The sequence below is a fragment of the Desmodus rotundus genome, chromosome 10 (genome assembly GCF_022682495.2).
Source record: "Desmodus rotundus isolate HL8 chromosome 10, HLdesRot8A.1, whole genome shotgun sequence".
Taxonomy (NCBI): Eukaryota; Metazoa; Chordata; class Mammalia; order Chiroptera; family Phyllostomidae; genus Desmodus; species Desmodus rotundus.
Genome location: NC_071396.1, coordinates 21161762 through 21189188, shown reverse-complemented (window position 1 = coordinate 21189188; position 27427 = coordinate 21161762). Strand labels below are relative to the sequence as shown.

Genomic DNA, 27427 nt, shown 5'->3' with positions numbered 1-27427 from the left:
ATGTCAAGTGGCTAAATGAGGGGGAAGCCACTTAATTCTCTGCACAGGGAGACCCTCCAGCCGGGTATTGCGTTGGCCTACGCTTAGGGTATGTAGCTAAGAAGGGGGACTGGTCTTCATATCCAGAACTGAAGGGGGCATGATGAGCGTTCTCAACCCCTGTGGACTTCAGAAATTGCCAGTTTGTTTTCTTATGTCTTTTTACTTTTCATTTACAGTTGACACTCAACATTGTATTGGTTTCAGTTATACAGCCAAATGGTTAGCTTTTATTATACCTTAGAAGTGATCCCTCAATAAGTCCAGTGCCCACCTGGCACCATGGCATTACGATATTACTGACTCTATTTCCTAAGATGTACTTTACATCTCCGTGGCTATTTTGTAACTGCCAATTTATACTTCTTATCCCTTCACCTTTTCCACCCACTTCCCCCAATCTCCTCCCATTGGCCAGGGAGTTTTAAACGATAGGACATCCCGAGGAATTACTCTGCAGCTGTGCAGGTGGAGCCCAGGCACCAAGCAGGTTCAATCAGGTCATTCTCCTCCGCAGCTGTGGCTGACAATTCTGGGCGAGCCACACCTTCAGATGCGCTGTCCCCGCAGCCTGGGGGCCTGGCGGGTTTCAGCTCGCGGGTCCGATCCTAGGGCAGAGCTCCGGCGACAGCGCTCACGCGGAACAGCAATGGTTTGGTAACCGTCGCTGTTACTCTCACGCAACTCTCCTTGCAAACACCCCACAGGAGGCCAGCAGCAAGACTACTGCTCAGGGACTCGCACGGGACAGAGACCATCACTGACCAACACGCCACCCGCGCAGACCGAGCCCAAAGACTGAGGGCGCACGCGCAGATCGAGGCCAGGGGCTGAGGGCGCATGCGCAGACCGTGGCTGAGCGCTGAGGCGCACGCGCGGCATGGGGGCGGTGCTTCCGGCCCGCGGAGGTGGGGCCTGCAGCACGCGGTGGGCGGTACTTAGAGACCCCTTCTCCGGATTGTGTCCCGGACCCGATCCCAGGTCGCGATCCCCTCCGGCCCACAGTATGGCCCGGCACGTGTTTCTCACGGGGCCCCCAGGTAACCCCGCCGGGTCTCCGCCTCTGGGAGGCCGACGGGTGGGCGTGGGGGCGCGCGCAGGGGGCGCGGCGGGCTCCCGGGCTCTGGGTGCTTGGTCGCTGAATGGCTATGGTATTAAAGGCTCGGTGCTCCGAAGCCTACGTATCCTTTCCCAGAAAGCGGGGTTTTAAGTACCTGGGACAGGGAGGGTTGGAGATGAAGCCCACCGCGGTGAGAAGAGCAAACTTGTGATGTGCGGACGTGGGCTTTGTTAAAGTAGTAGGCAGCCGGCGCCCGCGGCCGCGGTAGTAAGGACCCTGGCCTGGCCGTGGCGATGCGCAGGAACCATGCTCAGTGTACCTGTCACCGCCGTGATGAGTAGGAAGGGGCCCGGCTTCTGTGGAGAGTCACACAGCTGCCTGTGTGATCCACTTTCGTAACTGAAGGAGGGGTCAGAGGCAGGATGGTGCAACTAGAGATGTAACTTTTATTCCCTTTCTCTGAGTTCACTGACTCCTGAATACCCCCCACGGATGAGGCTGCCGGCCGGGAAGCTTTGGTACCTAAGGACCCGCTCCCAGACCCCGTATCCGTGCCTCGTCCCTCTGATGCCGGTCGTGGGGCAATCTCTCACTCCGGTGGGCTGCGGAGTTCTCACCAGTGAGTGGGACAGTGTGAGGTGCAAGGAGAGAATAGAGGAGGAAATGGCCTTTAAAACTCGGTGGTGCACACGTGGTGGGCGTGACTAAAAGAAGAGGCAGGCAGGGGGTGGGCCGCAGGCTCAGGGAGAAAGATGGGCTTAGAGTGAAGAAAAGGATTCTTCAGCCCCTTTGCAAGTGGATCTAACGTTCAATTAGCTGAGAGTCCAGCGATCAAAGACTGTAACCCTAGAATTCTCTGTCACCTCGTTTTAATGATTATGCTTAGCCTTAAGTAGCAAAGGCTACTGATGTTACAGATTTTGAAATCTTATTTTTACCAGGCAGTGGAGGAGAGGTGAGGAGGGAGGGTAGCGTGAGAACTTTCTAATAGCCTGGATGTTGCACAGGACTGGCTTTTGGAGGTTGGTTGGTCAGCCCTTTATTTGAGATCTGGGATGCAGTTTCCTGGCAGGATGGGCCCAGGCCCCCTTGGTGTTTCGTCACAGGTGACCTGTTCATTGTGATTGCACCTGCCTGAGTCCTGGAGGTCGCTGGGGACCAAGGCGGAACAGAGGCGGACCAGGCTGGCGCTGGTTCTTCTTTCCGTTTCCCTATTTATAGAAGTTTCATGTGCACGTAGTTGAAAGATTCGGATGGTTCCACAGTGCAGCTCTCTGAAGCCTGTCCTCAGACCCACTCCCCGCTGCGGACGTACTGTGATCGTGATTAGCTCAGTAGTCCGTGGCTCCAGTGTTACGACTGTGTAAGAGCTGATCACCCAAGAACCAGTGGACATCCATCATTTCTTTTCCTATCGTGCGCAACTTTTTTCTTCGCTTTCGAATTAGTGCCTGTTGTTTCTTCATTCACTCAGTTTCTTTGCGTCACCAACTCATTCCCAAACTCTGTGTGCTGGCTAACTTCGCTCCGTGTTCGGACCATCAGGTAACCTGTCCGCTCAAAGAGAGCACTCTGGCACTTAGCGTTGTTCCCAACTTCAGCTCTCCGGCTTGGAGGGCTTTCTCTGGTCACCAGAGCCCACTCTGCCTGCACACAGGGCAGGTCTGATGGGCCAGGGACTTCCTGTCCCCCAGGGGCAGCCTCAAATCCATGACAGATGGAAGTAAGCTCCCTAGTGCCTCCCCTCTCAGACAGGACAACTGAACCGCATGTCCAGAACTGTGGCCTCGGATTCCCCCGTGGGATGAGGCTCCGGCTACCCACAGTGGAAACTTGCTTGCTGATGCAGTTACCTCCCTACCAGCACGTCTGGGGGACACTTCCGAAGCTGAACCACCTTCACTTGAATCTTTATCTCAGGGCTTTATGGGAGAGCCAGAACCAAAAGAATTCTGGAGCTTTCTGCCTTGTTCTGTTTGCATGGTAGGGGCTGTCATCCTGGGATCTTCAGTACTGCTCGCTGCGTAAACACTACAGGCAGCACCAGGCTGGCAGCTTCGCTAATGGAGATGAAACGTTAACTGGAAGAAAACGTTACAGCCGAGGGGGAAATAGGGACCTGAGCCCCTGCCTCTCGTTTTGCTATGTTCTACGTAACGTACTGGACAGCACGCACAGTGTGTCCCCTTTGGCCACAGCTGCTCCGTTTTCTTTTTCAAAATGTAAAAGCTTTCTTTCTCTTAAATTAAGAACAACATCCTCTCATTTTAAGAGAAAAAAAATTCAAGAAAGTTTTAAAGAAGACTGTAGCCTCACATGGCATTCCAACATACAGAATTTAAAAAACAAATCACAGTGGAGTAATACTTGGTATGCCTGCTGTTGCTAAACCTGCTTTTTCTCCAAACATTATTTTCGTGTACTGTGGTCTGTTTTCGGTGCTCATAAATATCGTTGCGCCTGTTGGACCTTTGCTGAGGACAGTTCCTAACCCCAGAGTTGCTGTGCACTGTGGTAGGCACATTGAAATTACCCTTCAGAAAAGTGCCGATTTACCCACCCACCAATGCCCCTCGCCTGCGTTCATCGCATTCTTCACGGACTTTGGGAAGGCAGCAGTTAGGAGAGATGCGTTCAGTGAGAGTAGCGGATTAGGTTTTGTTTCACGGAAACCGTGGACAGCCGTAGAAATAATGTGATTTTCAACCCCGTGGTGTCTCGGCATAGCTCTGTCGCCGACCTGCTAGAAGTGTTCCCTGTTTTTCCATTTGGGGGCGTTCATGATGCCTCCGGCTTAAGTCTGTACAGGAACGAGGCTCACGTAATCAAAGTCGTGGCGACAGGAAGGCTCCTGTCGAAACGTCGGGTCCTGACTGGCTGGGTGACCTCGGGTAAGCTACCTTACCTCTCTGTGCTGCAGGTTCCTTATCTGTGACACCGGGGCAGCAACAGTGACTGCCTCAGAGGGTGGCTGTGAGCGTTTGACCGAGAACATGCTCCGGCACACCGGTGGGCAGTGTCATTCCATTCTGCTGGTGCCTGTAGACACGTAAGGGCTCGTCAGAGTCGTCCCCACTCCAGCTGGGAGGAAAGGAAGGGTCAGAGGTTGGGAGGGGTGGGGGTGGGGCTCGCAGGTTATCATTTGGGGAGGGGTTGGGTCGGCCAAAGGAGTGCTTAAGGCCACTGGAGGCCGTGGTAGAGGGGTCGCCAAGCTGATAGGGTAGCTAGCTCTCGTGAAGACGTGTGAAGACGTTTGAAGACGGCTGTTTTTAGGGTGGCAGTGGTACTTAAGGGACACATTTTGAGGAGCCGTAGTGATGTGAGTCCACGGGGCAGTGAAGGGAGTTTCCCACTTTCACACGTGGGTACAAAGTGCCCAGAAGGTGGAAACCTTAGAATGCCCAGCCTTTGACCCCAGCATGACCAGTTTCGCTTCCTAGCTGAAGGGGCGTGGCCACCCAGGGAGGGGGTGGACCTAGGAGAAGGTGACGTTTGTCTCACAGGGTGCAAATTGCACTTGATACTGTCATTGGGAAGCCACTCGGTTGGTTTTAGGATTATGTATGTGACAAAATTGATAATGTTTCAGAATTTAAAAGTAAACTGCATATTTTTATTATGCTGGTTTCTACTTGGAATTAAGGAGTTTTAACCTGGGGCACTTAAAGTCAGAGTGAAGTTAATACTGATAAAATCCACTTGCAGCCCCGTTTCCTCCCCGCCGTGATTGGTCCCGGCCGGCGAGTGCCGGGCGCGCTCTGGCAAGGGATGGGACCTAACGGGCTTTGTGTTTCTCTTCAGGAATTGGAAAGACAACTCTGATCCAGAAAGCCAGTGAGGTGTTGAAGGCCTCCGGCGTGCCGGTCGATGGGTTCTACACGGAAGAGGTCCGGCAGGGCGGGAGAAGAGTAGGATTCGACGTTGTCACGTTATCCGGGCTGCGGGGGCCTCTGTCCAGAGTGGGGTACGGAGGTTTCATTTCTGTGCTGTTCGGTCCTCCCTGGGCACAGGGCCGAGCCCCGTGCTCTCTTCTGTCTCGGAGAGCCTTAGGCCTTTGGATTTCTTAGAGGAAGAAACAGATAGAAATCATCACGTGAAGAACAAAGTGTGCACATCTGTATTTCACTTGAAGCTCATTCCATTGCCCTGTAAGCCCCGTTTCCTGTGCTGCTTTTGAGTCCTAGTTGGGGCGGCAGCTCCCTGGAGCTTTGGAGTGGGTACTACCGAGGTAGCCGCCAGGCCTGCCGGTGGTGGTGGGCACGCTTAGTGGTCGCCCTGCTCTCAGGTCAGCTCTCCACTCCACCTCTTTTTGTGCAGGTGGCTTTGAACGATGACTTAGCCTGCGTGGAAGGCTGGAGGGTCAGCGGAGTACCCAATAGCCAGGAACCGGTACGGGGGTCTTTCAACAGGGACTCACTTGTCTTTTCAGGTCAGAGCCCCCGCCTGGCAGACGGGAATGCCGAGTCGGACAGTATGTGGTGGATCTGCCGGCCTTCGAGCAGCTGGCGCTTCCGGTCCTGAGGAATGTAAGTGGTTTCTGCCCCGCGCCCCTCTGTGGGCAGTGCCTGGTGGGACCTGCCGGCCCTGGGATGGAGTGGCTTTTGCTCTGAAGGAGAGGCCAGCTTTGCATTTTATAGTTTAAAAGTCTTCAAGTGACGGACCCTTAATAAGTACTGAATTTTGCCTTATGTAGTGAGCACTTTTTTGCCCAAATTTTTGAGGGAAAACAAGGCTGTGCATTACACATGGGTAGTACTAATTCCGTATCTATATAAATGTTTTTTAATGCTTTTATTTACGCTTATGAGTTAAAAGTCTAACTCCAGAAAGCGATAAAGATTTCTGTATGCAAAATAATACTCTGGAATATGATCGTTGGTTTTGTTTCTAAATGTAAATAAATAAATAATCAAATTAAAAAGTTAAAATTAAAGACTTTTTTCCCCTGGAAGTTTGGCCCAAAAACGTGGGTGCGCATTATACACAGCAAAATACGGGATATGTGATGCGACTTGCTGTCACTTGGCAGCACAGGTAAGTTCCTTGTCACATAAACTCAGCACACACGAAGATCTTATATCGGGAGGGCTCTGGTGTCCGGCCACCAGCATCCCCAACGTAAGCCTTCTCCTGGTTCTCGCGTAGTTTCCGTATCAACCCAGTTTTCACAGCATGAGCAATAGACGTTTAGGAAGGAAAAGCGTCATTATGTGAATACAATGGTAAGCGCCTAACACATTAAGTTACTGTATCACCTGTTGTTTCTTTTTAAACCAGGTTATTGAGCTGCAGTTCACATGCCATACACCTCACTCATTTAAAACGTAGTGATTCGTAGAATTCGATTTTTTCCAGTATGTTCACAGGGCTGTGTGACATTCACTGTCATCTAATTTCACAGCAGTGTCGTCGTCCCAGAAGCAACCTCGCGCCTTTTAATAGCTCCGAGGGGGGGCCTTGAAACTGAAGTGAAAAGATGAGAAGATGCCATCCTTTCAGTGGCTGGGTGTTGCAGGGAGGGGCCTGGGGAGGATATTCTGGATGACCGAGGCCCCAGAGCCCTGGGGCAGAAGCAGGAGGCCAAGAGGTTGGAGAGGCAGGTGAGGCCAGGGATGCAGGAGCTTGGGGACCACATCAGGGGGTGTGGGTTTCATTTACTGTGTTACAGACTTAGGACTGTGACTTGCCTTTGATGGTGTAGGCCTGTCTGAAGAGGGTATTTTAAACCTTCCAGCAGTTTCCGTCACGTCAACAATAAAGTCCAAGCTCTTCCTTCAGGACTGGAGGCCCTGTGCTGTCCAGCCCTGGTAACCGCCAACCTGCTGTCACCCTGCGGCCACACTAGCTCGGGCATGTGCCCACGCCTGCCAGGGTGCACCAGCCTTTGGCCCTTGGCCCCGGCCGTTTTCTCTGGGTGCATACCCCTCAGGTCTTTGCTTCGCTGCTCTTTTCTGACATCAGGGCTCAGCAGAAATGTGCAGTGAAGGGCTTTAGTAGCGTCCCGAGGCCACGGGAAATTTTAGCTGCAGCCTGCCGAGGATGGCTTCTACTTCAGAGGGCTGGCAGTGCTGGACCCTTCATTTTGGGAGGGGGCCGCTGCTCCTCGGATCCTGCCCTCTGCTTTGCTTCCTCCTTCTTGCTGGTGCTCCCACTCCCCGCCCCCAGCCCCTCCCTCTTTATTTCCCCCTGTGGGGCTGTCCTGGATGTGCTGTGAGGGAGCGGCCGGAGGACTTGGAGTTTTCTCTCTAGCTCTCTTCCCATCAGATACAAACCTGTCTGCTCAGATGTTCAAAAGGCGAGTGAAATGCTGCAAATGAAATTCCAGGTAAAGAGGCCGGCTTTGGCACGGGATCAATACACAGAATTGATTTTTACTCGCCTGGCCAGAGCAGACAGAGTCCTGGGAGTGCACTGTGCGCACGTGCCGAGTGGCTGCAGGAGTCCACAAGCAACCGCGTGCTGCAGGACTAAGAACTGCATTTCTTTCTTAATTAAAAAGTAAAGCAGACTTCTCCATTTATTTACACTTTAATTACCAAACCCACAGGCTGCGGCTTCTTACCCAGTCCGGTGATGGATTTCTTTTCTGAAGCAGAGAGTCTTATTCCATCTTATATATTTTATTGGGATGCAGAAAGGAAAAAGAATTGAGTGTTTTGTCTCAATTACTCAATACTAAAAAAGAGAGAGAGAAGTTAAAGTAACTCGGCAGTAAAAATTGGGGAATCGAAGGAGACAAAGTCTATTAGCGGCCATTGGAATGGCCAAGTAAAGTGACCGGAAAGCTGCAGAAAGCACATGCAGGCAGGTGAATGCCCTGACCCAGACTGATGGTGTGTTGGTTCGTAGTGCCGGGATGTAGGGAAACACACGCTAATGGTGAATATCTGGTAAGTGTCTCCTGTGTGGACATAAGAAAGACAGTGCTGTGGGCCAGGGGGCCTGCCTGCGGTGTGCTGGGACGGAAGAAGGGCTGGGGGCTGGGAGCAGCCGGGGCGGGACAGGAGGGGCCTGGCTGGGGGTTCAGGCACAGCCCGGCCCCTCTTGGGGTGGTGCTAGTGCCTCCTTCCCTTAGGCAGGGTAGGAAGCACAATAAACCTTTGTGGGCGCAGGTGCGAAATAAGGAAAGATCAAGTAAGACTGGAAACATTCTAGATGCAGTCGTAAGGATTTTAGAAAGTCCTTTGTAGGGTTGATGGGTGTTGATATATGTATTTTTTCATTTCATGGGTGACATCTTTCCTCATTTGACAGCCTTTATTGTTTTCTTGAGTATTTGAGTTCAACATACTCCAGGTAGGAAAATTGTTTAAAACAATGAAATGAAAGGAAAAGATGAATAACCGAGTTTCACCACTGTTAGCATAATTAGTTTCTGCCCGTTTTCTGTACCTACTTTATTTTTCAGTCGTCCAAAACTGGGAAAACGCCGTATGTCGTTTTAGAGGCTGGATTTTTCCCGTGACAATCTTGGTGACTGTGGTATTTTAATGATTGCATACGATTTCACGGCGTGCACGTTCGTTGCTGATGTAACCCTCCGTTCCTCGGCGTCGGACATGTAGGTCACTGAGCGCTGTGGTGGGCAGCCTTGTCACCCTTGCCTTGCTCCACTCCAGCCCGCGCTGGGCTCTGGGCTGCTTTTCCAGCTGAAACACATGCCTTGTTCTGGTTGCTGTGTTACAGGAATGAGGTTAGATGTTCCTCATTGGGTATTTTTTTAAATCTAAATGGTTTGTTCCTTTCCTCGTTCCTTTTTCTTTTGGCTTGAAAGAGATCTTTCATAAGGCGAGTAGTCTTTTCATACTGGTTGATCGTGTTTTTCCCAGCTGTCACCTTGGTGATTTTTTGTCAACACTGAGAAAGTCTGTCCATGTTCCAAGTTATTATAAAGTGTGTTTCTTCTGTGCATGTACTTGTTTATTTTTTTAACTTTCATGTTTTAATCCATCTGGATTATCTTGACGGTAATATACAACCACACTCTCAATTGATTTTCTTCCAAATATGTAGTTTACCAAAACCATTTGTAAATAACCCATTTCTCATTAGTTTATTATGCTTCATTACTTACATTAAAAATGTGTGTCTGTGTATCATGTTTTGGGGTTATCGGCACTGTTTCATTGATCTGTTTGATTCTTGCATCAATACCATGCTATTTTAATTACTTCAGTAATTAGTTACATTGTTCCTCAAAAACGCATTGTATTCTTTCTGATTTGTTCATTTCTCCAAATTGTAGTGGTAGCGATGGTGGTAATGATGGTAGTTATGGTGGTGGTAATGGTGGTGGTTAATAGTTATCGGGTGCAAAGTGTGTGCTAGGCACTAATGCATTTAATCCTCAGAGTAACACGTCACTATATTCTCGTTTCACAGATGAGGAAACTGAGGCATAGAACAGGAATTAGCCTGTAAGATAGAGCTGGCGTGAAGCGTACAATCAAGACTCTGTTATCCATTATAAAAAGTCTTAGATGGAGAGATTGGGGCGATACAAAATTATAGTTATTTAGATACAGAGAATCTCTTATGTTTTTAGACAGTCTTCATCCTCCAGAGCCAAGAGCATAATAATATCTCTGGTTTTATTTCTTCCTCTAAAAAGTTTCTGATTAGGTTATCCACGGGTCTCCTCTGTTTCCTGACGCTGCCGTAATTAAGACTGGTTTCCAGTTTTCCCACGGCCAAGGCTGTTGGATTAGCCGGCCTTTTCCACCGGGGCCTTTGGGTCCGCCCCAGGGCCCTGTGTCAGAGTTTGGTCTGACCGGTAGGGCGTGCCTCTGGTGGTTCCCAGTGCATCTCCTACTCACACGGGCAGGTAACTACGGATGACAAGGTTTTAAAGAGCCAAGGACATCTACTCAAAGGCCTATTTTTTAGGCTCAACAGTGTCATTTTTAATAAAGATTTGTGGAAGGAATAGTAACCTAGAACAGAACACCCAGTGAAAATCAACATAGTTTGAACTTGTTTTTTCCTGTTTTGATCAAAATAAGGCTTTTAGTATATATTTTGAGCCGGAGCAGGATCTGCTTTTGATTCACATCTTTGGAACTCCATCTTCGGGCGAGGGAACTCCTGCCCAGGGAGAGGCTGTTTTCTCAGTCCCTGGACCTCGAAGTGCCACGTAGCTTTTCAGGCCCCTGGGCTCAGGGAGGGTTTGGGAAGTCAAGGTCTAGTCAGGATCTGTTCCTGGAAGGTCGACAGGAGCTCCTCGTGGCTCTGTCCCTGCTCACTGCCCGCTCCTCGGCTCCACGATCACACAGGTGCGTCAGGCTCAGCCAGGGAAATCCAAACGCACCACACAATGCAGAATTGTCCGTGGAAACACCCCTGCCGTGAGTGAGACTTGGAGGTGAACTGAGGGTGGGCTCTGCAGGCCTTCGCCTACAGGTAACCCCACCCCACGGGCAGGTCCGACCACTTGCCGCGCGGGCTCTGGGGGCCGGAGGCTGAGCCTGCCTCTGCCTTGGGTGGCAGTGCCTTTGTGCAGTTCTTTCGCAGCCCGCTCCCAGGGAACACAGCAGGTGGCATTTGTACCGCTGCCGCGTCTCCCGTCTCCTCCCCGATGGGGTCCTGTCTCAGCGCTCGGTGTCCGCCCTCCTCCCACGTGGGTCAGTCTGAAGTCGCACACGCCTTCGGAGGCAGTGCACGCTGACGCGCTGCTTCTCTTCTGGACTGGCTCGGAGAACGTGTGCACGGGCTTTCTCTTCTTGTATCGATTCTCACTTTTCAAACACTTCGTTTGGCTGTAATTTCGCTCAAGCGTAGGGGCAGTGTAAGAGCACCTGTATACCTGTTGTCCAGCCACCTAGATTTGACCTTCGCCCTGCTGTTCACTCTCCGTGTGTGTGTGTGTGTGTGCAAATACATGCATTTGCAGGGGAGCCTCTGAGAGCACGTGGCAATCACCAGTGTACTTAACTCCTAAGAAAATGTCCAGTGCATTTCTCCTGGGAGTAAGGAGATGCTCTTACATAATCGGGGTAGCCGTAAGCCTCCGTACGGGCCGCACTGAAAACATGCTTTGACCCAGAAATCGACCATTCCTGTGCCGGTTTTGTCAGTTGGCTCAACAGGGTCCTTTGTGACACTTCTTTTCCTCCTCTCTGGGGCCACCCACGATGTTCAGTGGTGGCATTCCCTTAGCTCCTTTCACCTGGGGCATTTCCGGTCATTCTCCTACGACACTGACATGTTTGAGGACACAACTGTATCTTAGTAGGACGTCCCTCCCGGGGGTTTCTGGTATTTCGTGTGCGCAGGTGCAGCCAGAATACTGCGGACTCGGCGGTGCGTGTTCTCGGGCAGGCGTCTCCTCCGGAGGCAGTGATGGTTGCTAATGTGGTTCTGGTTGCCAGGTGACGGAACTGCCCACTCTCTACGCCGCCGATTTACTAGTGTGTCCCTGCGCAGCTAACAAGCAGTGGGTGTGCAGATACTTTGAGACCGTGCGTGTCCTCCTCATCACAACTTCTAGTTAATTTTAATTTTTAAGAACTTTATTAGTTCATCCTAAGATAAAGATAACTTTCTTTTGAGGTTTCACCTGGAAATCAAATGTAACTACTGCCTTTTGAAATACTTTCTGTAACAGGATAAGCACTGATTAACAAGCATAAAATCGCTGTACTTTCAAAAGCGGAACTCTAAAAGCCATAATGTTGATTTTTTTCCCTGAATCTAAGCTGTGCTCCTGTATTTGTATCCCGTTATCTCATTAATTAGAAAAAACATCACCGCTTGACGGCAGCACAATCAATCAGCTCTCCAGGCAACTGCTAATAAAGGGACATCAGGCATCAGAGATTCCAAACCTTTACCAGAAGTTTAAACATGGACCAGCACTTTTGCTCAGCAGGAGGGTGAAAATTAGGTATTGTAGACAGGGCCCACTGATGAGAAGGGGCAGGAGGGGCCCATCAGGGGGGGGCCCGGTCCCATCCGCTCCACTGTGTGTAGGGGGCGGAGCTGCAGGGGTACTGACGGCCATTCTCTGCTTGATGGAGTGATGCTGGCGACGGCAGTTATTCTGAGACCCCCACGCATGTGGGTCTTTTTGAGTGTTGAAAGTAATAAGATCCCTGCAAAAACAATCACAGGGTTTTTGTGGCTGTGCCTCTGGAGGCCCCCAGAAACTAAGCGTTACTGCCTCTCCGTGGAGGGAAGGGGAGTTTCTTCGTGGGTAGATGGGCTCCTGAGCTTCGTGCTGCTCCTTTTCTCGGGCTGCAGGTGCACAGGTGGAAGTGCGCACGGGGAGTGGCAGGGAGCTTTGGCAGAAGGTGAAGAGTAGCTTGTAAATCAGCTTCACGTACGGTTCTCCCAGTAATGACGTACACAGAGATGATTCAGTGTCACTCTGTGTTCATTGACCTGTGGCTCTGTGCTGTCACGTCCCAGCTGCGGAAGAGCTGCCCGACCTCCTGTCAGCCTTCTCTGGGAAGGATTCTGGGGAGGACGTGTATGTCAGTCATCTGTCGCTGTGTAACAAATGAGCCCCAGGTTTAACAGTTTTTAAGCCAACAAGGATTTATTATCTCACAGGGTTTCCCTGGGTCAGGAACCCAGGATGGCCGAGCCTGGGGTGTCAGGCCACCACACTGTCCATGCGGGTGCCGTCGAGCTTTTGGCTGGGGCTGCAGGCACCTGAGGCCTGACCAGGAGGGACCCATGCCCAGGCTCGCTGTCAGGGTGGCTAGGCGGCCTTAGTCCCTTTCCACATGGGCCTCGCCAGTGGCTGCCTGAATGTCTCTGTAACATGGCAGCTGTCTTCCCAGAGCGAGAGAGCCGGGGTGGGGGTAGGGGGAGAGTGAGCGAGTGGGGCGGGGCGGGGGGGTCGGGGGTAGTGTGGAGGGAAAGAGACGTAGTGGGGGGAAGAGATGGAGACAAGACCCAACAGTAGGCTGTGCTGCGTAGTCTCGGAAGTGATGCACCACTGTCCCTTCTGCCGTGTCCGCTGGTCACACAGACCAGCCTGGTCCCAAGTTGGGGGCCGAGCGGGTTCGAATCCTGGGGGCTGGCAGTCATTAGGACCCCGGCCCCACTCCTGTCCCTGAGGGGGTCCCAGGACGTGTTGGCCATGAAGGTGTAAGGTCATTAGGAAGGGAATCTGAGGTTTAAAGGGCATGACCCCGCCCACTTTTTAATTCTAACCAAGACACCTCTCCTTTTAATTTCCACTTCCCACCAACCCTCCTGATGCACGTTATGGAACAGACGGGCCTTTGCCTGCAGCACTTACCTCCTCCTGGAAGACGAATCTCATTTGACTCAAAATCAAAAAGCAAGAGGCAGTGTTACTTAGGGGCTGCCGGCTTGTCTCATTCCCTTTCAACCCGAGGCACCGGGGTCCTGCTCGTGTTCTGGGTGGACACAGACGTGAAGCGTGGTTATCACTGGAGCTGTTCCGAAGGGGCGAAGCTGCCAGCGGACCTGGGGGGCTCGGGGGGTTGAGTGTTCAGGCTGGGGCGGTCCCCAGGGAGATGAGGTTGCCAGTGAGCCCTCCCATGTGGCCTGTGAGGCGAGCAGACTTCTGGAGCGCAGTTGGCTCTCCCTGCTGTGACTGCTGGCTGGTGAACGACTGGGAGTGGGACCCCTGCTCCAAGTGCCTTTGGTGCCCCAGCCTCCGTCTCTGTCACCTTTAGGCAGGTTCCAGCAGTGGCCCAGGGTGCAGAGTGTGTGTCATCGATGAGATTGGGAAGATGGAGCTCTTCAGTCAGCCTTTCACCCAGGCGGTTCGTCAGACGCTGTCCGCCCCGGGCACCGTGGTCCTTGGCACAATCCCCATCCCTAAAGGGAAACCGCTGGCCCTCGTGGAGGAGATCCGAAGCAGAGCTGACGTGCGGGTGTTCAGTGTGAGTACTGCCACCCCCGGGGCTTCAGAATGGAGCAGGGCTACAACGGCAGGTGGCTCTCCAGTACACCTCGGGCCTTGAATTGCCGCCTTCTTTTCTCTTATGATAGAACGTAGGTGAGTCTTTTTTCCAGGGATTTGTAGAACTTAAATCATACCCGACCCATGTAGAAACATCCCGGCCTGTGGGGCAGCCCGTCCCGGCTGCACTGGCTGCCTTCTCTTCTCCCCTCCCCCACCAGACACGGGGCCGCCGGCATCCCGACCACCTGAGCACGCCTCTTCTCGGGGGGATGGCCAGGTTTGGGTTTAGCGGCAAGTGTGTGCTGTTTCACCAGGAAGGTTTCCCTTTAGGACCGAGCCCTCTGGGGCCGAGAAGCTGGGGGCCGTGGGAAGCGCGGCCTCACACTAATGTACACAGCAGCGCGGCTTCCTGGGAGTGTCTGCGATGGTGGAAGCCTCTGTCCCCACTGTCTGGTGCGGTAGCCAGTGGCCACATGTGGCTCTGGAGCCTCTCAGTCCAGCATGCTGGCCACATCTCAGTCACGCAGGCGCCGCACGGACAGCACAGCCGTGGAGTCCTGAGTTTAGTCCGCATGTGGCCCCCACTAGCTCAGAGCTTAGGAAACCCCTGAATTCTCTGGGCTTCAGCATCCTCGTCGTTCTGATGTGGTTTCCAGGTTCACGGACAGGTGAGTGGATGACTGACATTTGGGAGCATCCGGAATTCTGGGTGTGGCACGGCAGGTGTGCCAGCCACTGTCCGTGGGCCCAGCCGGTCGGCGTGTTCTCCCGGCTTCACTCGGGCAGGTCCTTCTGGTCAGGTCCATTGTCCATTCCAGAGTGCCTCGCACTTGGCTTCATTCTTAAGTCTCTTCATGGTTGGACTGCATCTGTGATAAACCCACTTTCACTTTGCAGAGGCCGGTGGAGATCCGACCGCTCCTGTCCTGTTTTCCGAGTGCCCCGGGAGCTGGGCTTCCTCCTCGCTCAGGCCTCACACCTGGCTCGTTCCCGGGTCGCTGTGGCACACCTCACCCCTCCCGCCATCCGGGCTCCTCTAGAATCTCGCCTGGCAGCGACCAAAGCAAGGAAGTGGATCTGACCGCCCTCCCTTGCTTCCTCCCACAGGTCTCCAAGGAAAACAGAAACAACCTTTTGCCGGATATTGTGACGTGTGTGCAGAGCAGCTGGAAGTGAAGGTGATTCCTGTCACTGCGCCCCTGCACGTGAAGGAAGGTGCCTGTCCCAGAGCAGCCTGCTCGGGGCCCTGCCTGCCGAGGCTCTGTGCCTTCCCGTCTCTGAAGCCGTGCGGCCTCCTGCGAGAAAGCCTGCCAGCTGTTTTCCATAAAGTGTTGAAGAGATCGAATTAGCCTGAATGCTGGATTGACTCTACAAGACTAATCATCCATTGTGGCTTATTTATGCCTAGAGTTTTCTGTTTATTTCCTCTCGCAGTTGTGCGTATGATTTGGGTAAATTATGAAATGAGAAATGGCTCTCAGAGCACCAGATGGGACTTGCCCCCATGGAAGTTTGTAAATGTGTTGGGGGCGGGGGGAAGAGCTCACGGCCTCGTCAGTTCTGCACGCAGTGAACGGTGGGTCCCTCCCCAGGTGCCGCTGCCATCCCGGGCAGCATGAAGTGATAACAGTTGTTCGATTTTTACAAATTATTATTTCAAAAGAAAACCATTTCAGGCCCTCCCCCTATCCCTTACTGTTTATTTGTCTGCTCATTACTTAATAAAATAAAGATGAGTGTGGCGGTTGCACACACGTGTGTCCTTGTGCCTCCTCATGCGGGAGGGATAAACAGCCTTAGGGACTGGGCGGCCTTTGGAATTGGTGGGTGCAGGCGGGTGGGCAGGCAGGGGGGTGGGGCCGCTGGGGTCAGATCAGAGCTCCACTTTGGCCAAGTTCTTAACCCTTTCTGTGCCGCATTTCCTGTCCAGAAAACAAAGGCGAATGTCAGCACAGGAAGGCTGTGGCACCCCTGGAAGGGACTGTCATCAGCCCCCTGTGTGGGCCCTGGAGAGCCAGTGCTGGGGCTGGGCTGGCTGAATGGTGCGGGAGGGGAGGGGGAGCCCACAACAGGGCGTGTAGAGACTGCTGATACCCCAGAATTCAGAGGATCAAACTGCCTTTGAGTGGTTCGTGTACTGGAGTTCTGTGTATTTAGGTCATTTCTGGTGGAGATCTCCGAATTTCAGGGTTTTATTAGCGACTAGTGTCAGCTACAAACCTGGCCGGCGTGAATGCTGGGCAGGGCCATCCCGTACCCGCGGACTGCTGTGAGCTGGACGCTGTGGACAGCGCAGGGCGCACTCGTGTTGAAACAGTGCAGTCTGCAGCCTGGTGCGGCTCATACAGTGTTGGGATGCCCCGAGGCAGCGCTCCGATGCCTGCTCTGGATGCCCAGCCTTTGAGGGGCCCCAGCCGGAAGGCCTGATAGATGGGGAAGAAATCCCTTCGAAGGGGTGCAGTGTTCAGTCAGGAAGCGGGTGTCCCCGACTCACTGTCCCTGCCCCGTTGGATGGTTTGGGGAGGCTGAGCTTGTGAGGTCTCACAGGCTGGGTGTGACTTCAGCTGTGCTCACAGCACAGGGGACAGGTGCGTGCGAGCTTCAGCGTGCGGGGCGTCACTGCCACACCTGGGGACCCCGCCCTACAGTAAGTCTTCCATCCGACTCCCAGAGCCCAGAGAGAGCCCCATCCAGCCCCCCCCCCCCCCCCGGAGAGCCGAGAAGGAGGGCAGCATTGGGGGGGAAGGCCATCTCTGTGCATCCTGACACGGGGCCACGCCCAGGCCTGGTGGAGCAGGTCCACCCTGGCGAGGGTGAGGGCTCTGGGAAGGGGCCCTGGACATGCAGGGGCTCGTCCGTCTGTGGCAGGAGGGACGCTCTCCCTCTGCCGATCGTCCAGAGCTCCGTGCGTCCAGCCCCGGCTGTCCAGCAGCCTTCGAGTTTGTCTGAAACCGGAAGGAAAGCACTGGCATCTATTCAGAGAAGGTAAACTAGCCCGTTGGAGGACACTTGGGATTGAAGCCTAATGTGCTTCCGGAGGGAAGGTGTCACTGTCCCTCTGGAGCAGCAGTGAGCAGGGACTCAGACGGCCCTGGCATTTGCATGGCGGTGCAGGGAGCTGTGGCTGCTTTCTCTACTAGCAAAGAAGCAAGCGTGGTGGCAGGTGCAGTCTTGAGCCCGAGTCTGTGTGGCTCCGACACCCCAGGCCGCCAGTCCGGTTCAGAGTGTCCTTGCCCCCAGGTCTCAGCGGGGACCGAGTGGTGGGGAATGGCAGCGCTCTGGAGCAGCAGAGCGCTCTGTGGCGTCTGCGGCCAGGCCCTTCAGTAACCACTGAATCGCTTCGTCCACAGACTGATGGGAAACACGTGGGAGGATGTCGGGGGCCATCCATCCATTGTTACAAACGAGATTTGGGGAGAGATCACCTGATGGCCTGAATTCAATGGTGGTGCCCCGCCCCCCGCCCAGAGTCATATGCTGGAGTCTACCCTCCCATGGACCAGGTTCAAAGGCGGGCCTTCAGGAAGTGATCAGGATGAATGGCCTTATAACAGACACCCCGCAGGGCTCGCCCGCCCCTTCTGCCGCGGAGGACAGTGAGAAGGTGGACATTGTGAACTGGGAAGTGGCCTCACCAGACACAAGCCTGCCGGCACCTGGGCCTCGGCCTTCCCAGCCTCCGGAACTGTGGGACAGAAAGGTCTGTTGTTTAAGCCACTCGGTCTGTGGTGTCAGAGATGAGGAATCCACAAATAACTACCTCGGCGGCCCAACGTGCACAGCGGGTAGCATTCCACTGAGATTTAAAGGAGGAGGAGGTGACTGGCTGAAGGCTGGTGTCGGGAAGAGACACCCAGGCAGAGCGCCATTTGCGATCCCTTCAGTCCCCGAGCACCAGCCAGGAGCAGAGCGGGAGAGGCTGAGTGTGGTGCCCCCCGCTGGGGGGAGGTGCTCTTGGGAGGAAGGGTGTGGCGTGGGGCAGGTGGAGATGGGGGTTCTCTTTCATCCCTGAGCTTGGAACGCCCACTGCTCAAGTCCAGGTACCTAACAGACAGCTGGGTGTGAGTCCAGCCTTCAAGGAAAAACTCACTTCGAAAAGCACAGATGGACCTGGTTGGCTGGGACAAAGCAGGTCTGATCTGGAGAATGAGTTTCCCAAATCCTTTTCCTCCGCCCTCAATTGGATCACCAGCCACTTAACACACAGTCTTATAAAACCTGTTTCTCTTTACCTCTGAGCAAGAGTAAGCGCCTGTACGTAGAGAGACTTGTCTTTTAAATTCATAGAATATAATCTCTGACCATCCTAGCTGACAGGAAGGAATCCTCAGTAAAGTCGCCAGTTCAGGCGCTCCCTCCCTCCCAGCCCTCAGCTCAAGCAGGGCGGGGCGGGGGTGATGGTGGCAGAGGAAACGTGGAATAGGCTGTACCCCTTCTTTCTCTTGCTGTTCACAGGTTGTGTCTGGAAAGGTCCTGTGTGTGCTGACGGCAGGTGCCCGTGTCCCTGAAGTGCAGTGACTTGGGACTAAACGGGAGAGGCGGAGGGGCTCAGGGCAGGGAGGGCTAAGCAAATGGGGGCCGGGGGAGGGGCACTGCACATTTTAGGGGCAACCAGAAGCTGGAGCATTGAGTCATTTTAGAGAAGCACTTGCGAGACACCGTGCCAAGTCTAGAACCGCGGATGCCAGAGTCACGTGGTTTGTACATCCCATCAAGCACTACCGGCTTTTTCTTATCTTTAGAGGAGAGAATTTTGTTCAAGGTCCAAACGCAGAAATTAACTCTCTAGCTTTGTGCTGGCAGAGCCTTTGAAAAGCTCCTGCAAGAAATGCCGTCCTAGAATCTTTTTCAAATGGGCGCTACTAATTTAATGCAGACAGCATTTTGCAAGGACTGCACTGAAAAACCGATGACTGGCTGAAGACCAGGTTAACATGTGCGTGAGTTGTAAATATAAAAGGTGTTCACGATTTTAAAAAGTGACTGCCTCGCTGACAGTGAGGAAGAGCGGTGGAGTGCGTCCAGCAGCGCTGCCCCTTGGGCACCTGCGCCCCAGAGGGGAGCGTGTGCACACAGACGCAGGCTGACGGCACACACAAGCCGAGTGTCCCCTTTCAGAGAGATGCTGCTGACGAGCTGGACCCCCTTGTGCCCCAGCCCGCCCAAAGGCCGTGCCTAGGGCTTGGGTAAGACATGGAGTCAGCAGGTGGGGACATAGGCACTTCCCCCTCCTTGTCTGCATCGTCTGGGTCTCTCTCCTCTGCTGGCTGGCTGTCCAGCTCTTTCAGGCTTCACTTTCTGTTTCTCACCTCTGGGCGCCCAAGGAGTGGTCTGTCATCTGTCTAAGTGGGAGACCACACACAGCTTGGGGCTGCCGTTTGGTCCCAGGGCTTGGCCGTTAGTGGCCCAAAGCGATGTCAGGAGCTGCAGCCAAGCATGGTCTGGCCGACTCAGGGAACTGTGAGAGGCTGCGTCAGCTCCCACTGGACAGACACCCGCACGTGAATCGGAAGTAACCACGTTCGTGTCTCTGGGGACTCTGACCGAGAGCAACGCACTGTGTCTCTGGCTACAGAGCCCAACTACTGTTGTTAATTGCTAAGTCTCCGTATTTGCCCAAATGTCATTCTCACAGTAAAGGATTCATTTTTTAGATATGACAACCGTTTCGACAGAACTCAAAGAACTGGACACAGCGATAACTATAAACCTTTTAATTCCAAAAACAAAGGAGTGTGCAGGTGCCCCGCAGCCAGGGGGGACTGCTGGGCCTGGGGAGCGAGGCTGTGCCCTGTATGGGGGAGAAGCTGCTCCGATGCCGTGGGGCACCATGTCCCTCCAAGATGGCACACGGCCCTGCCTGGGCTGGACGTCACGCTCACACCACAGGGTATGGCCGGGCTGTCACGGGGTACTGTGGGTGTGACTGCGTGCACGGTCACTGGTTTATATTCACCTGACATCGGCGTAAATACTACAAAGCAGCGAGGTTGTGTGGATGCATGGGTGTAGCCTTGGCGCACTGGGCCGAGGGCGGCATGATCCGCCCCACTGCTCATGGCTTTTCCACGGTGACGGGGCGTATCAGAGGCCAATCACTTAGCATGAGCTTGTGTTACCTCCATCAGGGTGCGGAGAGCTGCCTGTGTGCTCTGTCTGGCTGCTTTAGATGTTCCACTGTGTGTGTGTGGGGGGTGTTCAAGTGCTCGGAAGTGTCCGTGCCGCCCTGCTTCCCAGCTCTGGGCAGGCGGGCAAGGACGCCTGCGTCCAGATGTGATTTTTTCCCATCATGTGAGATATTTTTCAAGAACCTGAGATAAAGTCATTCGGTTTTCTACAACAGCCCTCGTTTGTCCACAGAAAGGGCCTCATGTCCATGACAGTATTTGCTCTTTTCAGTCTGGGGGCAGCAGAAAGGAGAAAAGGGGAGGTGCAGCAGTGGGGGACTCAGTTTCCCCCGACCGAGGGGCCCTTCCCAGCCCTACTGCTCATCTGAGGCGCTCTGCTGGGAGGCCGTGTCGTCCAGGCCCATGTCCTCCTGGCTGGCTCGCCTGCAGACCACCCCGAGGCCCTCAGCCACGGCCTCAGCCAGACGGCGGCCGCGAAGCTGCCCTTGCGCGGCTTCGGAGGGTTCGCTCGGCTCGGAGAAATGCTTCCGAAGAGAAGAGAGAGGCAATCGCTCAGCAAACAGGTGTGGCCACTTCCACCCCCCCACCCCGGCTGCTGCACGTCCTCACCTACTGACCACCAGCCTTACAGGGATAGCAGCTCGGGCTCCCAGGCAGGGCCACGTCACAGAGCACCCGAGGGAGGGCTTGCAGGAAGGACGTAGGGTGTGGGGACCTTTTCTCAGGTAAACTGGATGTGCCGGCAAGAGGACCTTGGGTAAAAGGTCATTTCTGTGCCTGGATTTCCTGGGTTTTGGTCAATGTCCCTTCACAGATGCTCAGCCCCTGTCACAGATGCTAAGTCCTGCAGGTGGGACCCCGAATGGCAACCCAGAGGCCTCTCTGTTCTGAGTGCATGCAGCACCAAGGACTCGGTCCTCCTCATTGCAGAGAGGGGAAGAGAATCTGCCAGAACCCCAAAACAGCACCCACAGACGGTGTCTTATACACAGACTGGGGATGGAGAAAGGTGTGACATCCTGTGCCTTTTTATTGAGGAAGTGAGAAAAAGGGAAGTTTGTTTATAGGTTTAGTGACCTTACTAAATTTAGTTACAATCCTGAAGTAACCAGGCTCCTCACTTGTGGCCGGTGTGGCCCCAGGTCTCCAGGAAGCCCATCAGCCCCACCTTGAGAGGAGGCCCGGCCCCATGCACCCAGGGTCCTGGGCAGTGGAGGGCGCTGCTATCGCTCCCACTGCGGGGGGTAGGGGTGGTGGTGGGGGGTCTGCCTGGAGGGCCTGTCCCCTGGGAAGGAGAGAAAGGGCGGAGCCTCCTCATGCAGCTCCGGTAACTGCACGGGAACCAGAAATATGCAGTCTGACACCGCATCTGCCTTGGCGTCTCCCAGGTGCCCCCTACCCCAGCCCCTGGACGGGAGAGGACAGCTGGGTGAGCAGCACTCGTCAGCTAGCCTGTAACTCTGGGCGAGTAACGGTTCATTCGAGCAAAGCCCTCACAGCTCTCCTTTTCCACGTTTGAGTTCGCATACACAGGCAGCCATTTCGGCCGCTCTGAAATTACATCTGTGGACAGGAGTCGGTGATGGTGGACTCCAGGGTCCTGGCCTGTCCCTCTGGCAGTGACAGGAAGAGAGAATGAAGTAACGTGTGCCCCCGCTGTGCGGACAGTGAGAACACCCCCGCACGCTGGGCTCAGGGCTCAGGTTGAAAACTCCGCTGAGCTCCTACAGGAAATACCTGCCTGCGTGTTACTGTAATAGTAACTACTTACAGTAACCCGCCGGCTCCCGAGCCCGGCCAGACCGGCTCCTGGCTCACTCCCTGTCATCTGTCGCTATGGAGAGGGTGGTGGGGTCGGCAGGCCAGGACCCCGCGCGCCTGCCCTGCCCGGGCCCTTACCCGTGCGGCCTGGCCGGCGGCCCTGGCCGAGGGGCCCATCACGATGTTCACGCTGCTGGAGGACTGGGTGTCGCTGGTGTTGCTCCCCTCGGCGGCGGAGAGCCCAGAGATGACGAGGGCGCTGGAGAAGCTCCTCTTGCCGAACAGGAAGCTGAGGGTGGAGCTGGTGGACGAGCCCAGGCTGGACCTGATCAGCGCCTCCGCCCGCTCGCGGACGCTCAGGTGGCCCGTGGTGGTGACAGGTGGGGGCTGAGAGTGCAGGGACGCAGCCGAGGTGCGCAAGGAGAGCCGGCTGCCTGAGAGCCTGGGCGCCAGCCCGTGGGCCGACGTGGACGTCTGCAGGAAGGCCTGGTGGCTTTCTAAGATCGGGCCGGACGAGCTCAAGGTGGGTGGCCTTTGGCTTAACGCCCCGTGGGCCTGGATGGACTGACTCCTGCCCTTCCTCCTGCCTTTAAAAGAAACAGAACAGGTGGTCACCAGCGTCAGGTGTGTGCAGTGAAGTGGCAGCCTGCTCTGCCTGGGCCTGAGGGACCCCAGGGGCCCACCGCCTTCAAGGCCGGGCCTGAGAGCTGGAAGCCCTGCTGAGGTCCCCACAGAGGCCTGGAGAATCGCAGGGCCACCCTGGGCCACGGCCAGGGTGACGGCTGCCCAGGACTTCCCTGGCTTTGACATTCAAGCGGCACAATCCTGGGAGCCAGGGGCCCCAGACACCAGGACAAGGCAGGAGTGTGACTCGCCCTCCATCTAATCTGTTCCTGCTTCAGAACCTGGGTCCCCATCCTCGTCCCCTCAGCGGTGACAAAGGGAAAACACGCGGGTTTGATCACTTTTCTTGCCTTAAATAAAAAAGGGAAGCAAAGGGTTGGGCCACATGCTTGGCCTCTGTTTTCTAGAAAAGGTTTCCCTTGAGACCCAGGTCTTTAAGAGGAGGCCCTCCCAGGGCCCCCTGTGTGGCTGGCATCACTGGCAGGCCTAGCTTCCTGCTCCCTGTGCTGCTGTCCCTCCCCTCGGGCTCCCTGGTGGCCCAGGTGGCACTGGTCCAGACAAGGCCATTTGGATGGAGGCGTTGGGCAGGGCCGCAGGTCAGGCCCTGTCTGTGTCTCTGGACAGACGCCTTAAAGCGCGTGTTCGTGCGGGACCTTCCTGGGCAGCGCTATAGACTGGGCAGCGTGGAGGACACGGGCTTCTGCGAGTGCTGAAGCGCTCACTGATCACCAGGGTGTGATTATAAGGTATCATTTGAAGGCAGCAGCTAGTGACATCGCAGTTCTACCGACTGCCTGATCGGGGTCTCCTGAAGCTGCTAGAATAGGCCCCCAATCCATCAGGACGAGGGGGTGGAGGTGGGAGCCCACAAGGACCGCGCAGTCCCTTTCCTACGAGCCACCTCACCCCAAACGCCCAAGTCGCTGACTGCACCTGGCGATTCTAAAATACCCACCTGTGTCCAGAGATGAGCCCCCCCACCCCAGGAGAGGCAGACTTTTTCAAAAGAGCTCCTTAGGGAACACATGTTAACCTGGAGGTGCCAGGGGACCCCCACCCACTCCTGCCCACGTCAGCTTACCGGCACAAGGGCCTGCGCCTCACATTGCCCTTTGTGCCCTGAGACCGCTGTGACGCTGGCACTGTTCCCAGAGACCAGTGCTCCCCCGCACCCGGCTCTCCCCCACCCGGCTGCTGAGAAAACGCGGTGCCTCCCCCAGGGTGCCACTCAGCTCCGCAGGCCTGGCGTCACCCCGCCTGGGGTGCGGGTGGGCCACCCCTGGCGTGGGGACCTCACCCAGGGCTGGGCCCATCTCAATGGTCCCTGCAGAAGAGTTGTGTCAGTCACCGTTGTAGAGGAGAAAAAGGGGGAGAAAGGGGGCCCTGGCGAGTGGGGACTGGGGACAGAGACGGGGATCTGTTAGTTTACTCAGCGCCGGGCAAGGCCCAACATCTGCTTGTGATTTATACCGTAACGCTGACTGCTGCCCCCAAATGCCCGACAGTCACGTGCAGCTCAGAGATTCCGATGCCGGGGCAGGACCACCCAGGCTCGGTGGGGGCTTCCCAGCCAGTGCCAGAAAGGAAGGGACAAAGGCCCATCTGTGTGGCACAGGGAAAGTCTGTTCTCTGCAGGAAGGGGCCACCTCCCCTCAATCTCTTTGCTTCAGATTTTCCTGTTGTTTTTTGTTCTTGTTGCTGGATTTTTTTTTTAAATTAATTTTGCCCAAGGAGCAAGTGAGCAAACCATGTTAAACACATCGGTGCTACACAGGATCGCTGCTTTATAGTTTAACTTTGCAATCACTCCATGGTCAAACAGGGAGGGTTTCCAGGGAAAACCTCCCCCAACCTGGCCGCAACGCCATGAAGAACCCTCTGAGGTTCGCTCTCCCAGCATTGCTCCTCTGGCTTCAGTTCTCATCCTAGAGGCTGTGTGCAGACCCTCACCAGGGGGAGAGCAGGCCCTTCCTCTCCCCTCGGGACTCCCATTAGCCACGGGTTCCTCTCAGCTAGGAGGTCGTGGGCACCCCAGCTGGGCGAGCCCGTCCCAGTGGGGATGCACACTGTTTACCCCAGTAGGAAGGAGGAGGCCGGTTGTCAGGTCACAGCGAGAGCCCGGCCCCGCCAGGCACACCAGCCGGGTGTGAGGTGTTGGGCACGCGGGGAGCAGCACGCCCACATGAGTCTCTGTGGGAGGCGGCCCTGTGGTGGGGACTCAGGCAGGACCTCTGTTCTCTGAGAGGGTCTGGCAAAGGCCTGGATGGGGCGCTGGGAAGTGAGGCAGCAGAGCGGACCCCACTTGTGGGAATTAAGGCTTGGCACCATGAATAAAACCAGACCGTGTTCTTATGATCTGGTTCACGTTCATCCTGCAGAACTGCGCGGTCACTGCTCCTTGGTGGTACTCCGCCTGAGGCAGGCTGTCCCCCTTCGGCCCCGCCCGGACTGCTTGCTCTGCCCACCCTGCACCCGGCCTCTCTTAAGTGACCGATGGCGACTGCGTCATTTCTGCAGGCTCAGCACACAGCACCCTGGCTGTCCGGCAAAGCACAGGAGGGGCCCATCTGCAAAGTTGGGTCAACGGGGGAATCACCTTCCCAGCTCCGGCCCCATGGTGCCTCAGCGTCAAAGTCAAAGCATTTTTTAAGCTTCCCACATGGTTCTAATGGCCAAGGCCTGAACCCACTCTAGACTCTCTGGGGTCACCTCTGTTCCTAATCAGGAGAATGACCCGAACTGAATGACGTGAAAGTCCCACCCCTCTGGCCTGGCCGCGGTGTGGGGAGAGACGTATGACTCTGCACAGGGCTTCAGGAACAGCAGGGGAGAGCAAGAGGCGCGTGCCTCTGCCTCCTCTGTTTGGAGTGGGGAGGTGGGGGCGGGCCGCAGTCTGCAGAGGGTCAGCTCCTCTTCCAGCTCTCTGACCCTCTGCAGACAGCACCCAGTCTCAGAAGGAGTCCCTGAGGCCAGGGCCTTCTTTCCACAGGCATGTCAGCTTGTTGAGCAAAGACTGGGCGGGATGGGGGGGGGTGGGACTTGTGGCTGCCCCTTGTCCCTTTCCCTGTCCCTGCACACAGTGGGCACCTAATGGGGCCTCAGCTGGCTGATTCACGAAGAACCAGGCACCAGCTTCGCCTGCTATGGGCCAGGAGGAAGACCAGGTGTCGGAGGGGCCCTTGCCAGCCAGGGGAGGGCACAAGATCAGCGGAACTCTGAGAGCAAGGGCGCTGGGGTGGCCCTATCCACTCATTCCCAGCTCAAGGCCAAGGGCCGCATCCCAACCCAGGGTGGTTAGGATTGGAGGTTCTGGGCTCAAACTGCCCAGGTTCAAATCCCAGATCAGCCCCTTGCTGCTGGGTGACTTCGGGCAGTGACTGAAGGTCTCAGCCCTGCTTCTTCAGCTGCACAGCGAGGTCCAGAAAGGTGCCCGTCTGAGTCTCGGCGAGGATGCAGTGACTTTGCCTATGAGTCACTCGGGATGGCACGCTGGGCTCCAGAGGGTGGGACTCAGGAAGCGGGAGCAGCGAGGGGCTTCCTAAAGTCCCCAGCAGAATAACACTGGTCTCAGAGCCTGGGGGCCCTCTGGCCCAGACAGGAGGGCTGGAGCCCAGGGTGTGTCACCAGGCTTACCTCGTTACCTTGGAAACCACGGAAAGCCAGGTGCCCGTGCTAGGGGCAGTTCTAAGAAGCAACAGTGAGAAACGAACAGCTGGTTTGGGCTCTGGAAGGTCTGCTCCGACCTCTGCCGCTGTCTGGGACGCTCCAGGCCAGAGGCCTTGCCCCTAAGTGGAGGGCCGTTCCCTACTGACAGTGTCCAGATTCGGAGGAAAGAATTTTTGTTGGCTGACTTACTCCTCAGAAAGAGAAGAGGCCTCTCATGAAGTCGAGGCTGCTCTCACGTCCATCTCCTGCTCCCTGAGAGCTGCCCCCTCCACCGGGCCGCCCCGACTCCACCCTTCCTCTGCTTCGGACAGAAGGAACAGCACCCAGCGCCCAGGCATTTCCCCATTCAGAACCAGCCTTGCAGTTTTCCATCCATAAAGTCCCTTGTGTGGGTCTTGAACTTACGTTTCTCATGTGATTGAAACTGTTAACTAAACAATGAGACGCCCCCTCCGCACCCCGGCCTGAGAGCCAGGCACGAGCAGTGGCCTCTGGCTGGACACTGCTCAGGGTCAGACAGATGGCACCGGGCCCAGGGCAGGGGGTCTTTTCCCCTCTGAGCAGCTAAAACCACCACTGTGCCCGCCCACCTGTCTATGTATCCACCTCTCTCTCTCTCCTTATTTTCCTTTCTCCTTTCTTCCTGTCGGTCTAATAATTTTTCTTCGTCCCAATACTAATGGCATCACTGGGACCATGCATCAGCAGCGTGAGGCCCCACCGCACTCACCTGTGCTCCGTGTCCCTTCCCGGGGGGACCAGTGATGGGCCTCCTCTTTTCTGGGCTGCTCTGTGCTGCTCTCCTGGCTGTCTCCACTCGGGGCGCTGCTGCTGCCTGCGGACCGGGCGCCCCCTCCGTCTGCGTCCTCAATGTTGCCACCACCACCGCGCTGGCCGGCATGGCAGTCCTTCCGCATTCTGTGGCGGAGCAATGCCACCAGGGTTCTCACCAGGACATTTGTCACCAGGACATTTCTACACCCCTAGCGCCCCCCACCCACGTCTAAACAAGGATGAGGCACGCTGCAGGTGAGCTGCCCGCTTGGGGTGAAGGTGGAGAGAGGGGCCTCTGGACCCCAAATTGCAGCGTCTGACAAATGAGAACCCTGCACGGGACGAATAAGCTCCAGGCTCAACCTTCCAGAGAAGCGTCAGCATGGAGGCCTGAGAGGATCCATGCCAGCTAACCAGGGGCAGGATTACAGCCAGGGAAGGAGGCTGACAGGTGAGAGGGAGGGCCGGGGGGAGCTCCGCCCCACTCCCTGT

The 27427-nt window shown here is 55.4% G+C and overlaps 2 protein-coding genes across 3 annotated transcripts in view; one reads left to right on the top strand and one right to left on the bottom strand.

Moving 5' to 3' along the window:
* Window positions 1–923: 923 nt before the first annotated feature.
* On the top strand, window positions 924–15732 carry NTPCR (nucleoside-triphosphatase, cancer-related). Its single transcript, XM_053913244.1, has 5 exons — window positions 924–1079; window positions 4901–5063; window positions 5529–5625; window positions 13750–13959; window positions 15090–15732. Exons 1-5 carry the CDS (start codon window positions 1046–1048, stop codon window positions 15156–15158), a joined length of 573 nt encoding a protein of 190 aa, XP_053769219.1. The 5' UTR covers window positions 924–1045; the 3' UTR covers window positions 15159–15732.
* A 3949-nt stretch (window positions 15733–19681) lies between these two features.
* Window positions 19682–27427, bottom strand: part of PCNX2 (pecanex 2) — a 186896-nt gene continuing 179150 nt past the window's right edge. For both annotated transcript variants that reach the window (XM_053913245.2, XM_024561815.4), the window contains exons 32-34: window positions 26892–27079; window positions 22010–22458; window positions 19682–20634 (exon numbers count right to left, since the gene is read on the bottom strand). In XM_053913245.2, coding sequence (XP_053769220.1) covers window positions 20464–20634; window positions 22010–22458; window positions 26892–27079 — 808 coding nt within the window. In that variant the 3' untranslated portion in view covers window positions 19682–20463. The remainder of the gene's footprint in view (window positions 20635–22009; window positions 22459–26891; window positions 27080–27427) is intronic.

Excerpts from the sequence above, each read along its gene's own strand:
- NTPCR (XM_053913244.1), top strand. The coding sequence starts at position 1,046 with ATGGCCCGGCACGTGTTTCTCACGGGGCCCCCAG. Across the intron at positions 5,626-13,749 it reads CGCTTCCGGTCCTGAGGAAT|GCAGGTTCCAGCAGTGGCCC; the intron begins GTAAGTGGTTTC and ends TGTCACCTTTAG. Across the intron at positions 13,960-15,089 it reads CTGACGTGCGGGTGTTCAGT|GTCTCCAAGGAAAACAGAAA; the intron begins GTGAGTACTGCC and ends TTCCTCCCACAG.